The sequence below is a fragment of the Festucalex cinctus genome, chromosome 2, assembly GCF_051991245.1.
Source record: "Festucalex cinctus isolate MCC-2025b chromosome 2, RoL_Fcin_1.0, whole genome shotgun sequence".
In the NCBI taxonomy this organism is placed as follows: Eukaryota; Metazoa; Chordata; class Actinopteri; order Syngnathiformes; family Syngnathidae; genus Festucalex; species Festucalex cinctus.
Genome location: NC_135412.1, coordinates 27,309,018 through 27,325,956, shown reverse-complemented (window position 1 = coordinate 27,325,956; position 16,939 = coordinate 27,309,018). Strand labels below are relative to the sequence as shown.

The 16,939-nt window shown below is 39.4% G+C and overlaps 1 protein-coding gene across 2 annotated transcripts in view; it reads right to left on the bottom strand.

Annotated features, from left to right (window-relative positions):
• Positions 1 to 251: 251 nt before the first annotated feature.
• Positions 252 to 16,939, bottom strand: part of LOC144014333 (uncharacterized) — a 40,131-nt gene continuing 23,443 nt past the window's right edge. For both annotated transcript variants that reach the window (XM_077514102.1, XM_077514103.1), the window contains exons 11-18: positions 15,086 to 15,176; positions 13,813 to 13,899; positions 8,820 to 8,972; positions 6,731 to 6,860; positions 6,621 to 6,653; positions 6,441 to 6,538; positions 4,089 to 4,172; positions 252 to 691 (exon numbers count right to left, since the gene is read on the bottom strand). In XM_077514102.1, coding sequence (XP_077370228.1) covers positions 590 to 691; positions 4,089 to 4,172; positions 6,441 to 6,538; positions 6,621 to 6,653; positions 6,731 to 6,860; positions 8,820 to 8,972; positions 13,813 to 13,899; positions 15,086 to 15,176 — 778 coding nt within the window. In that variant the 3' untranslated portion in view covers positions 252 to 589. The remainder of the gene's footprint in view (positions 692 to 4,088; positions 4,173 to 6,440; positions 6,539 to 6,620; positions 6,654 to 6,730; positions 6,861 to 8,819; positions 8,973 to 13,812; positions 13,900 to 15,085; positions 15,177 to 16,939) is intronic.

The following is a 16,939-nucleotide window of genomic DNA, read 5'->3' as shown; positions in this document are numbered from 1 at the left end:
AATATTGACATTTAGCAAGATTCCACTTTAAATAGAAAACTTTGCAGAGTGTGGTGCATTACATTACATTTAGTTGAGGATCTGGACAAAGGTGTGGATAGAAGAGTTCATTTTTCACCATTTGAGTCACTATGGCATCACCCCAGAATCATAATGGCGCTGCCCATCTGCTCATCATCATCCTTGAACCACGGAGAAGTTTGCTAACTAGCAAGCAGATGGACAAACAAACACACATTTGACACACAATGTTTTTGTTTTTTTTTGCCAAGAAGAATAGGATGCACACAGAAAAGGGAGATGTTTGTAGTCTTAATGTGATGAGAATCGCCTCCTCGGTAGTATACGAGCATTACTGTCCATTTGTATACTTGTATTGCCGTCATGTTCATTAAAATATGGTTTGTACAGTTAACAAAGGTTTTATAGTTTAACCCTGAAACACATATTTTTTTTTTAGGTTTCATTTTATTGGAGGTTTCATTGTTTGATTGCTGATAGATAATGACTTCATGGAAAATGTAGATTAGATAGAAAAGTGTTGAGATTGTCGTCATGTGAGTGACTGAATTCTAATGTCCGTTGCCATCTACATCACATCAGCGCGGGCCCTCTTGAAGTCGTGGATGAATTGACAGATGAAGCCAAAGAGCTCCTGAGAGTCCTGGTCGGCCGCCTCTCCAAATTTCACCTTGCAGAAAAAGAAAACACACACACACACATGCTTACTTGCTTGGAAGGACACACGCAAACGCACGCACTCACTTGGAGCCGGCGCAATTACTTTACAATTAGCGAGGGCAGTTTAGCCGAATTAGTGTAGCGATGTTTGTTCTTAACACTGGTCGTTTGAATTAATGACCTCATAAAGTGCTGCCGCATGCCACCTGCTCCTCTGGTGTACTTTAACACGGACTTGGACATGGATTGCTTACTTAATACTCAACTGAACGATTAGGGGTCACCAACACCGATTTCCAAACTTTTGAAAGGTTGAAGGGGGTTAAGTGGCCTAATCAACTTGCCAAATGCTCGCGCGGGTGCCGCTGTCAGCTTCAGAATTGTTTATGTTTTAACCATTTCAACCAATGGAAACTACCACGACACACATTTATTCTCCTGTTTACTTCCACAGGTATCACAAATAAACATTATTAAACTCATTTGACAACAATCAGCCATGAACTACAAACTCAATTAAAATACGACTAAAAAAAAATAGACTTATCCAAGTTAAACTAAAATTAACGCCCCCACCCCCCTGTCCCAAAAAAGCAAAACAAAAGAAAAGATTCAGGGACTCTGGATAAAGAACCAGCACAGCTCCAAACCAACACTGAACACTTGTGACCTTCTCCTACCATACAAAGCGAAATTCATAAAAATGCAACACCATTAATGATGCCAGTTTCTGAGATGGACTCACCCGTTGTGGAAAGGTGTTCTGTGTTCCACATTTCATATTTTTGCAGAAATCATGAACATGTCCTCTGATTATGAGAGGAACCATCAAAATTGCTATTAGCACAAAGTTCAAAAGGCAACATATGGCATGGTATGGTTGGTATACTATATGGTATGGTTTAATATGGTACGGTACAGTATAATATACAATGGAATTTATGGTACAGTATGGTATGAGGTGGTATTACAGGTTAGGCATGTGGTACGGTACAATACATTATGGCATGACACGGTATGATATGGTGGTGCAGTAATACATTCTGCTGTCTTCCATGCAGATGGTGCAAGTCACATTCCAAAGGGTCTCTCTGCACTCCCAACCCATTTCCTCGCCTCAAACATCTTACAAGCGGCCGCAATGTTTTATACATTGAACATCTCAACTAGTCAAGGTCATCATTAAGTATTCCTTGCCCTTGTGACGAGATGAGGCTTAATATTATTAAGTAATATGAGTTGAGGTTTTTTTTCCCAGACCCACTGCTGGTCTGCAGCAGTCATCTACCATCATCTCTTATGATGGCCCTGCAGTGGCTTTGTGTTACATTGCATTACACACTGCAAAGCACTACATTGCACTCTATACAACACAAGGCTAAAACACATTAAAAAAAAAATAGATAGATAGATAGATAGATAGATAGATAGATAGATAGATAGATAGATAGATAGATAGATAGATAGATAGATAGATAGATAGATAGATAGATAGATATTTTATTGAACCTTTATTCATACGTACATAAGTCAAATTTTGGTGACACAAAACATCTAAAACATCAGCTCTCTGAAACATCTGCTTAAAAATTTCAAATTAGTTGGATTCTTTCTTTAGCATCGTCATGAAAATGTGATGACTGATCAAACAAAATTTAGAAATGGTAGAGGTGTGTTCTTAACTTTAGCTGCCTTGACTACCTTTCAGGTCCATCCACTATTTTCCAAGGCTACATTACGGCACTTGCTAATCAAATTGCAATTAAAGCTGCGAGCTGCAATGAACGGGCTTTTTGTCATAATAAATCAGTGCAATTATGATCATGCGCCGCCAAAATTTGATGGTGCAGGCGAAAGCTTTCCCATGTATCATTGCCCATCTGTTTAGCATACCTGCTTCTGACTGGGGCTCATTTGGGCAAATTCCCACATAAAGTACGAGTCCTGAAATTTGCCCAAAATGACTTTGTGTTCAGTTTTATTCCGTAGGGTCTTGAAGGTTTTATAAATGTAAGATGTAGTTTCAATCATTTTTTTAAGGCATTTTAGTTTTTATTTTACAATACACTGTATTTCTGTCATGTCTGGGTCATGCCAGGGTTAAGTTTTGGTCATGCAAGGGTTATGTTTGGGTCATGACGTGAGGTTAAGTGTCTGTTTTGAACTGATGTAACCATCATCTGGTTTCAACTGGAAAAATGCTATGTGATGTCAAGAATCTTTCATCTCTTTACTTGGTCAACAGCCAATCCGAAAATTCCATGTCAGTCCTGTTACCCACATGTCTAGCTGCAGCCAATCCGATCAATTCACTGTCTATTTAATCCAAACCGAGAAGTGTGTGTTTGTCGGATTATTACCTCTGTTCCTCTGTGCATCTCCACAGCCCAAAGTGGGCTTAGCGTCTCGATGCATTCTCGTTGTTTCTGGTCAAGTCAAGTTAGTTCCACGCCTTTTGATGTTGTGCAAATAAAGCGTTAAAACTCTTATTTGTGTCTGCGCCATGGGATCCAACCTCAGAACATAACAATTTCATTAATTTTTTTTTCTTGTTAGTTTTCATTAACAATAACTACCTTGCTCTACAGAAAAAAGTAACATCTTTTTTTCACTGCAGCGCAATTTGCTAGATCAGGTGGGACAAGACTCTTCTTGCCCCGGAGGCTAACTTTCTTTCTTTCTAAATACTGTCACTAGACCTTTTTACTTGAGGAAGATTTTAACGGGAAGAGACAAAACATCAGAGGCTGAATATTTGCCGCGCTCGCTCCAGTCTCTCGTCGCTCACTTGAGTGCGAGCTGTGGCGAAACAGAGCAATCTAATTTTGGCTTCCCATAACCCAATTGTCTGCTCTCCTAGCGCTCATTCCATAGCGTTCATTCCATCATAGCTCAGCGCTGAGAGCCAGTGGTGAGCATGTGTGGGCTTTCAATAGAGACGGATAGAGGCCACGTGAGGGATTTTTCTTCAAGACTGGCTTTGTCAACACCAAAATATTACAATATGAACTTAAGATGCGAGGACAAAAAATAAAATAAAAAATCTTACTGCACATCACCCAAAGTCACAAAATTGGATACACTGGCAATTTGTGTACCTCTTTGCCATGTTAGAGTATTTCATTGTTCTGTCACTATTTGTCAATGACATAAATAGATGAATAAAGATACATTATTTGCAAAAAAAAAAAAATAGCTACAATTGTGGCCATGAAATCAACAGAATTTGTAAGTCAAGTACCACTGTAGTCTTGTTTTTGACTCCCAAGCCTAAGCTAAGGTTGAATACTACTTTCCATTTTTACTTACAATGATCACAGCACAAATGATTAAAAGCTTGACACTACAGGAGAATACAGCAAGTCGCCAATAAAAAGAAGGTTCTGAAATATGAAGCAAGGAATTACCAAAATGCCAGAGTAGAGCTTTTTCATTTCCTCACAAGACTTCATCAAGGCCAAAAGTTCCGTGTTGTATTTCTCCACTGCCACCTAGGGAATAAAGACATTTGGAGTGCAGCAGGTAAGTGTCTTTTCAATCAGGCAGTCTGTGCTCATCACTAATTATTCCTTCTGAAATTTCCTGTCTCTTTAGTATGCCGCGTTCATACAGCTGACTTGTGGTTGGTGAATGAGCTTTATCAATTCACTTCTGACTCACATCGAAACAAAGTTTTTTCCTTATCGTTATAGTAGTTTTTGTTACTAGCTGCCTACTGACCTAACCATCTACTGTAGCTTCATGCCACCAATCTCCTAGTCTACCAATTTACTACTTGTATCCTATTTGCGACTAATGTACTAACCTAACAACCTACTCAACTTACAGTATATGCCACTGAACCTCTGTGCTTTGCGCTTCCAATGACCCACCACTACGTTCCATTGTTGCCACCGACCTCTCACCAAATTCCTACGATATATTTAAATATCTACCTTTTCTATGCACTCAGGCTACTTTTATTCCACCTACTGACCACATGCTCCAGACTATACTTTTGAGGGGGGGGGGGGGGGGGGGGGGAAACGAATATAGTCAAGTTGAAATGAGGCACTAACATAGAATGTGGAAGAAGATCAGCATAAATACTTTACGGGTGCACTGCTCCTAACTGCAAGCTATCTGTTCTCTTTCCCATTACATCCCCACACAGAGTAACTTTCATGGGACAGCACAGAAACTAAACTACCTTCATGCCAACTTCACTACCATTGTAGCACCTACACTGCAAAAAAAATTAGGCCGTTTAATGTAAGAGTCTGTGTTGAAATTTTAGCATGATGCGCTACATTCTTTGCATACACCAATTTATGTTAATGAACACTCAATGTTATAAATTGTCCGTAACTTATTAATAGAAATTTTTCCAATATAGCAGTACGAGTTGTACAGGTGACTGTTCCAATGGCAATTAGTGGCAGATAGTAGACTGATCTGATGTGTTCTTCCGCCAAGTCACCACTGTAAAGTTTCCTTAATAGGCTTTTTAAACTTTTAGGATGATAGTATTTATAAAAGCATCAATTTACTCCACTAAAGGCCATATAATATTCTATATATAACACATACAGTATGTGTGGCGCATTAATATGGCTTTGTGGCTATAAGAGCTGGCTTCTACTTTTAAACTTAGCACATTAAGTCAAGTTCGCATTGTCAAATTTGACCTTTTCTTTGAACAACTTACCTCAACTTACCTTTGAACATATACATTTAACAATTGAAAACATGTATTGATGTGTGAAAACACAGAGGGGTAGATTCACTAAAGGTTTGCGTAGCCTTTGCGCAGCGCTAACCGGTAAAAATGGTAATAATTCACCAACACGAGTTAAGTGCGCTGCCAACCAGATTGCTTCCCGGTGCACCTGCGGTATTTGCGCGTGTGTAAATTAGGTAATTTGCATACATTTGGCGCATATTATGCCCACCCTAATGCAAATAAGACTCATTGATATACAGCGTCTCATTCACTAACGCCAGCGCTAATAGCCACATGCAGTATGAGTGACCCCCTGGCTGATCACGCAGAGAGGAGAGAGAGCGAGGGAGGGAGGGGGACATTTTTCTATGTTGGTTTAGGACACATGACGTAACCCAGGCTGATCGGCAATAGCGGAGGGGCATTTTGCGATCAATTTTCCGTGCCAGATGCATACTGTATGCCCACGTCAACCTCTGAAAATATATTTTTTAAAACATGATCGCACCAATAATTTGTACTTCATGAATGAATGATGCCGTTGTCGTGCTCTGCTCTATCCAGCTTAATGATGTTATGAGGAAAATTCCTATGCACCGTTCGGTCCAACCTCGCTTTCTGATAATGACATCTTTCTCGCAACTGTTACTTATAGCAACCATGTTCTTGGCGCAAATCCGTTGCCATGTGTGGTAAATCAGGTGCAAATTTGCTTCCAGATGTCAGAATTTGTGGGCGTGTTTGCGCTGGTATATAATTAGAACAATATCCTTAGTGAATAGGTGGTTAACTGGGAGAAGACTGCGGGTGCAGTTGTGGAGCAATATTTCGCGCTATTACCGGACGCAGCACATTCTGAGTGAATATACCCCAGAGTATTATGCACTTCAGTTACAATATCATAATGGCTGAAAGATTTTTTTACAGTGTACCAACTGGCTAACTTTGTGTTACTGATCGAGCTATCAGCAACTCTTTACCAAGTGGCTACAAAGCAACCCACAAAAAGACTGTCATAAACATCTCAATCTTAGTAGCATTTTTTTTTTAATGTTACCTTCAGATCTTTGCTGAAGTGTGCATGATGTGCGGCAACATTTCTCTTCTTCGAGGTTTTTCCATACTGAATGACTTTCTGCAATTCCTTTTTCAGGACTAACAGAACACACGCACGCACACACAATTTTTAGGCTGTGAGCCATTAGGGCCACTACCTCATGAAACGTTATCTACTCACCATCTACCTCAGCAGTTAGCCCTTTGACAGATGCTAAGACACACATAGAGAAAGCTGTTATATATTGACAATTATCTTTCATCTTTGATCAAACATTGGGACATAATTACCTCCTGGCACCGCTTCAAATTCCGTCAACTCGTTGGTGAAGTTGGCTAAAAGTGGCTGATGTAACATGATCTGCTCCACAAGGGCATGGAGCAAGGTGAAGGTCTGCTCTCTGCCGCGAAGTTGCGACAACTGTTGATTGAAAGCACGTACAAACAATGATGTGACAGTGTCACTTGTTCAAAAAAAAAAAATACATTACATCCACAGAAGGACAAGGTTGAAAATTCATGTGTATGCGCACATGTTTGCAGGTGCCTGTGTGTGTTTATTCTTGAGAGTTCCTACATGTGAAGGCCAGACGGTAGAGACTGTCAATGCAAAGATTCAATTAACTCCTACAAGGTGATTTTTTTTAAACTTTTTTTTCTTCTCCAGCAAAGGTTTAAATGGAATTTATTCAAGAAAATACACTACCAGCTGAGGCATGTGAACACTTCTATAACAAGTAGTCGAATACGAAGATGTCGGAAGAGAATTGTGCTTTGCTAAGAATGTCCTGTTACTCATCGTAGCTTTGCTCGTGTTGGAAAGAGGAGCGATGTTGTCTAATTTCACACGGGGGCACGATGCAAGTAGAAGACATCTTCCTTTACAAAGATCTAAATTCTCATTTGCGAATATGCAATTCCCTTGAGGTCATACAGGTTTCGGCAAATCTTACAAGTGGCCGGGGAGTGTAAAATAATCTTCAGTGCCTTATACGCAGGCATTCATTTCAAGAGAGTCTATCTCAGGCTGTGTCAAGTTAATAGCTCGATAGGACCACACCTCAGAAGGGAACGCAAGGCCTCGGCTTCATTAAAGCGGGTCGAGGACATTTTAGGTGTGGGCCCGGCACGCAGGCCCTTAAAAACTCCCGTTGGGGACACTTGTGCACGACAGAGTTTCAAATTACATTTGGAACACTTGCACCTATATGTCCGAGCACTACAAGAGTGCAAAGCAGAAACACAGTTATGTTCAATACCCCACGTGGATTTCAATTTCGCAGTGAGCCAAGCAGGGCAAAAAAACAAAACAAAACAAAGTCTGTTGTTCCATTCAGCAACCTACAACTCTGCTGCTATTTTTGTGCTGTACTATTTCCTGCAATAAATATAATACAGTCCTATTTTATATATTCAGTCTATGCTACTCTACAGGTATATTGTTGGTGTATGTGCTTTCTTTGCTGTTGATATATCGTTACCCATTATGTTATACCAGGCTCCATATACGCACAAGTTCAATTAGTTATGGTATAGTATTGCTATGCTATTGATATACTGTATGTTAAACCATTGTTGCATTATTCTATGCTATGATTGTATGTGATGCCTTCAAAAATGCTCTTTCATACAATGACATAAGTTTGTTTATAGTGATAATGCACAAAAACAAAGAGGTAAAAGTATTTTGCATGAAGTTTTTTCTTTGTTGCAGCAAGTTATTAAAATGAGTATTGTACATTTTCTTAAGTGTATTGAATGAATATTAATTATCTAAAGTCAATACTTAAGTAAAGGATCAGTGCTTCTAAATTAGAATTAGATGTTCATTTATTAATAGTAGTGTCATTTATTTTTATTTTAAATTATTTAGTTGTATTTATTTGCATATTTGGTGCCATTGTTAAGTGATTATAAATACTTAATTATTATTATTTATATCTTATTTTTGTGAAAGTTTTTGAAACATTAATATGGGGCACCACATAGCATTTATGCTTATGGCACCAAAATGGCTGCTTCTAATTGTAGTATTTTACACACGTCTCCATACTTGACATAACCACAATATTGTGCTAACTTTTGCCAACTGTCTATTTCACTAAACGATCATGTGACAAATTCCTTTCGGAATACATTTTGTATTGCTTTACGTCCGCTGTGCTGAGTCACTGCCTAAACACTCATTTCGTTTATGTGTTTGAAGAACAAACTCGCGATCGCTGGCCAAAATGTAAGCGTCAGAGAGCCGAACGAACTTAAGCGGCCGCAGCAGGAAGGCCAAGAGTGGAAATGAAGCGAAGCCCTGTTGTGTATGTCAATGAGCACCGTCTTATTAGCGCTGCGCCACAGCTCGAGTCAGCCAACAGTGGAGTCGTACTTTAGCTAAGGATGAGAGGCGGAATCCCTTGGCTTTTTCCTTTCCGGCGTTCTCGTTGAGGTAATTGCCGATGGCCAGCAGGTACTCCAGCACGGAAACGAATGACCTGCAGGTGTGCAGCTCTGTGCACATTGCAATCTTCTGGCCAATCAGCTGCAAGGCAAACACAGGGTTGGAGTTGATTATTTTTAACTTGAATTAATTTCCCCACACAACAAACATGTTTTGAATGTAAGTATTAAGGCCAAAATAACTGTGGGCTATAGTGAGCGGTTTTAATACATTCTAAACACCACCTCATTTGACCCGTTGAGATGAATAATCAAGCCTGTGTTGTTGGGCGGGATGATTATTTTGTATGTAATTGTGTCAAGTGCTAATATCCCTCTGGAAAAACACACAATCTCGGCTTTAACAAGCGCAAGGCGGAAGTGAAAGTAGGACTGATTCGGGTTTTCCAATGAGCTGTTTGGAGGAGAAGAAATGGATGGTGTGGGAATTCTCGCCGTTAGGAAAACTTTGGCGCCAGTCAGCACCAACATGCTGCCGCCATTTCACTAATGGGCAAACATCTTGCATATAGGATGAGCTTACTTCCAAACCACGGGGTTACTTTATATAGAGAGGAAACTTGTGGTGAAAACTAAACTGTCACGACTCACCCATGATGTCTAATGAGGCATTAAAGATGTTATTATCATCTTTGACATGTTTTTTTGCTGTTGTCAAAATTCAACAAGGATCAAGCATTACAGTACACTTTGCACCCTATTTTTTCGCCTTGCTGAACTCAGCCTGTTTTGATGGAACAGTCCTGCCATTTTATCACCAAGTGACTGCTGGAGAAGCCAAAATGAACAATTGTCTCTGCTGTAAAAGATCACATGCATCCACTTTTGCAGAGCAACAGTGCAGCCCAACTTCAAGCATGGCAAACTGTCATTTACAGTATGTAAAAGCTCTGTATCGCGCATTTGAGTTTTGATGTACCCTTGAGAAACTGAGAACTTCGGTTATCCATGACATTGGCAGACTGTCTTGTTGTATAAAGACAGTTATGCTTCCTGTGTCATTTCAAGCTGGGAATACAGTCCAAGTAACTTTTGTGACAACAAGTTGGTAAAGTGTTATAGCTGGACAAAAATAAAAAAAATAAAATGTGATGAAACATTTGTAGTTGCAGCATTCAAGCTTATAAAGTCCCAATAGGTTGAAGCTGAGCTGTGACTAATGTAGGAGGTTCCTGAATGTTGTAAATATATTGATAAATAATGTACATTATCAATGTTTTACCATTACTGTATTAAGTTAACTGTGAAATATGTCAGGTCAAAAAATGCCTTTATATATCCATCCATCCATTTTCTTGACCACTTATTCCTCACAAGGGTCGCGGGGGATGCTGGAGCCTATCTCAGCTGGCTTTGGCCAGTATGTGGGGTACACCCTGGACTGGTTGCCAGCCAGTCGTAGGACACACAACCATCCACACACAAAAGCACACGTAGGGACAATTCGGAGCACCCAATTAACCTGCCATGCATGTCTTTGGAATGTGGGAGGAGACCGGAGTACCCGGAGAAGACCCACGCGGGCACGGGGAGAACATGCAAACTCCACCCAGGAAGGCCGGAGCCTGGACTCGAACCGGAGTCCTCAGTACTGGTAGGTGGATGTGCTAACCACTCATCCAACTCAACCGTGCCTTTATATATATATTTTAAATGTATGTCAAGTAAAGCCTAGAAACACACTTAAAAAATAACTGTATGAAATCAAGACAGTTTTGTAAAATATAAAAACCATTGTCTTTATAGTCTTTTTTTTTTTTTATTAAAACTTTATTCCTAAACATTCCTGTTTAAAATGCACTTCTGATAAAGTATTGGCAAAACCAGTTGTCATTTTTATGTCAACTGGAGCACCCAGTATGTACTGAAAGTAATTAATAAAGTACCTTGTGATCTCAGTTACCTGATCAATCAGGTCATTTCTAAAATAAGTTGCTTTCTTAAGGTAACGTGGCAACACTCGTGAACACCAACCTGAGAAGTTGGCTGTTGAACATATTTGAATGTTCCTCATACACTTGCAACACTTCAGTAGATGCCAATTAAGTCCAGGATGTGAAGTCGGACACGTTATCCTGGCAGCAGAAGTTCCCACCAGCTGGTGAGAAACATCTCACAGGTGGTGACAGCACCATTTTTTTTTTTTCAACTCAGGTTTGTTCCACACAAACTGAGCTCCAAGTTTAGTTCGGAGGAGGCATCTCGAACTTCGCCAAGTCACACTAACAAATACTGTGCTCTTTTGTTTTTATTTGCCTTTGTGACTCTTTTTGACGTCATGTAATTGTAGTAACCAAGCAAATTCTATGACTGCCACTATGAAGCCCCTCTTTACTTAGCCTACCCATCTTGCCATGCTAAAATACCAATTACAAAAAAGTGGACAACTACAATACAACACTGAATCACAGCATATATTGTAATCCTCATATATGATCCAAATGTGGCCCTATGTGGCTGTTAGGAAGTGTTTTGAGCCAATGCTGTGACGACATTGCTTTTCTATCCATGATGCCCTAAAAAAAAAGGTTTGCTTCCAATAAGTATTTGGACTGAATAAATGACCCATCCTGAATGATCACATGTCCTCTAATTAACTTGTCATGAATCGTGAATCTGTGGCGATTCGAATCAGGATTCTAGTGGGTATGCAAAAGCAAGTATTGAATCCTAATTTTTGCACTCATCTCAAAATGTATCTTGTAATACTGTTGCGGATGGCAAGCAGGTTTGTCAAACCTTTTACCGGAAAGTGGATGTGCGTGTATGTGAATAATTAGCTAGCCAGCTAATCAACGGTTCAGCAGTAGAGTCAGTGAATTTTTGAATGTCATTATCTTTATCTTATGTTGGAATGTGTTTATGTGAAGAGAAAAAATCTGTCAATTTTAAACAAGCTCGTTATCTGCTGGTTGTGTAGAAGCACCTGTGGCTAAAGCCAGTCTGTGGCAGGGTTTTTAGGCCCTGTTTACACGGAAGCAAAGCCGGCTTGTACAGACAGAACCGTCTCAAGACATGCAAGCATCCAAAAGAAGGCACCAAGGACATTTAACAGCTGTAATATATATGCCAAGTCTGGAGGGGCGCTGTAGCGAGGGAGTAAACAAAAAGCGTAGAAGAATAATCAGCGAAGAAGACAAACCACTGATCTGAATAGCTGATAGGCCAAGACTTTTTAAGCCGCAAGGCTGCCATATTACTCCTCCCAAGAAACATTTTTCGACATACGATCCTATACATTTATGGTATCTTAATTAGAGAACATTTGAGACAGTACGTAGTAGAAACAGCCTGATTTATGATGTTTTAAATTTGTTAACATAAATAAGAGGACATCAGACATTTTACAACGCCTTAAATACATGTATGAATTATATGCTTAATGATGCTCACAGGAGGAAACATATTTTTTATTAAAGGGATACTTCACTTATTTAGCCCATTATAGCAATAAAAAGGTAATATTTTGTCTATAATTAATTTGATACTTTCATTATTTTTTACGTACAATTAGTACCTTTAAAAACACATTTTGCAACTTGCTGTCGACTGAAAATGACATCACAAGGGCTCAGGTGTAAACAATCACAGCTCACCTGTTTTCTAGGTTTGGTCATGTGACATTCACAAGATGGGCTGTGATTGGTTACCTGAGACCTTGTGATAATTTTCAGTCGACAGCAAGTTGCAAAATGTGTTTTTAAAGGTACTAATTGTACGTGAAAAATAATTAAAATATAAAATGTATTATAGCCAAAATATTCATGTTTGACTGCCAAAAATGGCTAAATAAGTAAAGAAGCCCTTTAAAGAATTCTAAGTGTAATTCAACAAAAGATGACTGCCAAATCTAATATTGGAGTCTAGGAACTGAGCGGTAAAAGAAAAGGGGTCTTCAAAGTAGTTTAAACAGTAATCTGCTCGTGAGTTGGGAGGAGTAAGATGGCTGCCCTGTGGCTTCAACAGCTTGCACGGGCTATTGGCTTTCCAGTAATATATACAGATCAGTGAGACGAACACAACACAGGAGAAGTGACAATGCCGGGTGATTCAAGCACAACATCACGAAAAACATTTTGCTGTAAAAGCATAAACAAGCTCAGGAGGTTGTGCAAAACGACGTCACGGCTATCCACCAATGTTGTTGACAGACTGGTGTAGTAGCTATCCTGCATTTCGGCCACAGTAGCCTTCAAGGTGATTGCCGTGGCTATAACGTATACCGAGCATTAAGATCTCAAAAATCAGCATGTGTACCCGACTTGAATTTCAACCAGGTAGAAAGAAAGGCTAACCAAAGTAGTTTTTCGGTTTTGGTTGAGTTTGATGCAGCACCACTCTTTGTCTTCATTGCGAGACAGTTGAAATGAAAGAGAAGTTTGTGAAGAATGAAAAATAAAAGAGTGGAAAGCCGAGCTGGGAGGTGTTGCTGTCTGACTTCAATAACTTCACAGCCTGCAGTCCCTAAAGCCAATAAACAATGATCTTGTGTAACAGAGTCACACTGGCTAATGATGAAATATTGATCCTCACTCCAGCAAAAACACTAAAAACTATATTTGCTTATTTTGTTTGGACCTCTCGTCATTCATTTGTCTTCATGGAGAATTGGAAGTTTCCCGAATTAAGTCAAATTGCATTCTTTGAATTCTTTGCAGCATCCACTGAACAAAGAACACATTTGATTTGATTAAGATCCTTTTTTTCCTTGCTCTCCCTCAAATCAAGAGTCGTCTTAAAGTGCGTTCTGTTTGGAAGGCTTACAAATCAAATCAAAGCAAAATCACAAAGATGCAAAGAGCTCTTGCTCCATTCATAGCAGTTAGTAGGGAGATGGGAGCTTTTAGCGATGCCACGTACATGAAAGGAAGGATTTGACCTTTTTTTTTTTTTTTTTTTTTTTTGCAGGTCAGTGCACTCACGGGCTGCAGGTCCCTCATGCTGATGGGAAGCTCTCTTAGGGTCAGCAGCAGGTCAAGTTGTGTGCTCAGGTATGGAATGTCGCACATCTGCAACATACGAGGAATGTTCAGAGTTGAAATGACAATCTCGTCAAAACAAAATGCAAAAACATGTGAAAGCTTACTTGGAAATATGCCTGCTAGGCAAGTAGTGGATGATGTCATTTTGTAATGAAATGCTACACACCTGCGCACCAACTTACTGTCCTGCTGTGTCTAATCAAGCCTGTCTATTAAATGTCATTTATTGATGTGAAAAGGGAGCATTTGTGTTGTGGTCCTCCAGCCTTTAGTTTTGAAGGACTCGTGCATATCTACACTGAACATTTTAAACACAAGTAGATGTCTTTCCACAGAATTTACATGACCACGAAAATGGTGTTGCTTGGGAAAAACGTCAACATATTATATAGAATCAATCTGCTGAGACCTGCACTTGCCTTTGAATTAGGAATATTGAAATCTTTGAAATGACAAAAACAGCAAGTATCAGCTCGTTCCCAGCACCTGGTATCGGTACTCGCTCATCCCCAGTATTTCAGTATCTGTGAACCTCTGAGCTGTCTCAAATCCACAATACTATTAATACATGTTCACGTGTTACTCTATCGGCATTGTTATGCAGCAATTTATTTTTTTAGACAGCATCTCTTCAGCATTCAAGTACCCTGTCTGATGGAACTACAACTTTTCAAATGAGGCAACGATTTCTATTGTGGTATCAGTTTAAACCTTTCACTGGTTACTATGGCGGACTGATGTACGTTATCATATTCATGGCTCCAAATGTAATGATGCCCTTATTGAGTATGCAGTTCTCAGGAAAATCAAACATTCAATTTTCTTGATCATCGTTCAGCATTCCATCTACCTGCTTAGACAAAAAATATCATCATGTGTAGCTTGCGACACACAGCGAACAGTGATTGGGGATGTTTTATTCTGGCGGAGTTCCTGTAGCCTGTCACAGGTCGCATTCGCCTGCACATGCACACGACTCGTCTTGTTGCACAGGCGATGACGCCCTCGCCTTGCATATTAAATCCCTCTCAAGCCGACCGTCCTGAAAGCCATTGTGGGATGTTTGTGCTTTTCTTACACACGCACACACAGGTCAGATGGCTGGCGGGTAAGAAGTGAATGTTGTGTAAGATGACAGAGTGTGACTAATGCTATTGAAATGGAGCCATGCTTTTTAAATCTAAAGGTGGGGAAAGACAGGTAAACGCTTTACCTCCATCATGTACCGGTCCACAATATGCAGCTCACTCACTGCTCCTTTGTAGGATTTATACATCTCCACATCCTCCATAGTGGGAACATACCTGTCAGATGTGGAAACATCATCAGCCCTGTTAGATGCAAAATGTGAAAGTCACACCTGCAAAAAAAAAAAAAAAAAAAAAGGTTTGGCAAGGGTTTCGTCGTCAAGTTGGAAGTATTGGGCAGTGAGCGCCAATATGTTAATTGACATCTCACGCTCAACACAGACATCTGCCAACAGACGCTTTGTTCAATGTGTCACCTTTTAAATCCTATTCTAGAATCTTAATAGCGAAACGGAGGACGAATTGGCAATTTAACATTCTTTCTTTTTAATTTTTAATTTTTATTCGTAGCATCCCTCTCAGCTGTTTCTGCTGCTTTTTTGTGAGCCGGTGGAATTCATTTTGACTTAAGTGAGCAAATGTGCTTGTTTGTCCTTTTGTCCTATCAAGAGATGTGCTTTTCTGTGCTGCATTTCAATTTCTGTCTAATGCACACACGGTGACATTTCAACTTCAAACCAGGCATGTGAATACAAATGTTTAAAATCCTCATTGTGAAAAAGTGGAAAAAGTGTCCTTGTGTCAAAAAATAAGAATTGAGATATTTATATCTTCAAATTCTACACTTAAATACCTTTAAAATGATATAATACATAGATGTACCTCACAATTTGACAAAGCTAGAGCAATTTTAATGTTGGCAGGTTGAAATCTCTAGTTTTGAGAAAAAGGGGTTTAAAGTTTGGTCCTTGCATTTTTCAAATTCTTTTTCCATAGCAATCAGTACCTTAGGAAAAATATATTGACCCCAACTTTTCAGGAACCGTTAAAAGGTGAATGGAAAGTCAATTCCAATTGCAAGTAAGGACATCATCCGAGATTTGAACCCTTTAAAGTTACGGAAGTTTGACCTCTCAACAAATGAAATCAGATTCAACTGTGAAGATCACATTTAGCTTACAATTCACCTTCTGAGGCGTCATCAGACATTTTATTGGTGCTCCTTGCGATATTTTCTTGCTTAAATGAGGTCATATTATTGCAGTGGGAAATTTGATTTAATAATTTAGTGTCAATTAAAAGATTATTTGCCATTTGGTGCATGAGGTCTGTGACAAATACGTTTATTGATAACTTATCATGGCTGTTTTGTTTCAAATGCATTTGGTTCCATCGAGAAAATGAAAATGTTATGATGGTTCAACACAGCTCCCACAACATAAAACATAAGGAATACATGTCGCTCCATCTGCGCTGCGTGCATTTTGGGACGGGGAGACTCGCTTTGGGAGGACCCATTGATCATTTTTCATCTTCAAGTTTCATGTTTTATCTCATATTTGATTTCAATTTCATCTCACTTAAAAGAACATAAAGTGAACATTTGGTGATGATATTCTGTGACTTATGCGGACAGTTCATTTGTGAAGCGTCGATGAAGTGGCGTGTCATCTTTCCAGACATCGTCTTATGAAATTGACGACATCCAGGAGTGATCAAAACATTACATTATTTACAACACATTATGACATCAGCCGACCCGTACAAGGCATTGCCGCATTTCACAAGTTTTAATTACACTCATCACGACTCGCTGTCGCTCAGCTCTGTTGGGAGCCTGCGTTTCACCTAAAATTCATTTCAATTAAAAGTAGAAATAGACTCATTAAAGAAAGAGATCACGGAATTGAAGATTATCTCTGTTTGGATTACAAACCTTTTCTGCAGTATGTCGACATTCGCTTCTCCTACAAGGTAGGATATCGTGTTATGTCGTGCGTCATTCTGTTCACTTTTGTGCTGAATGTGTCACATTATAG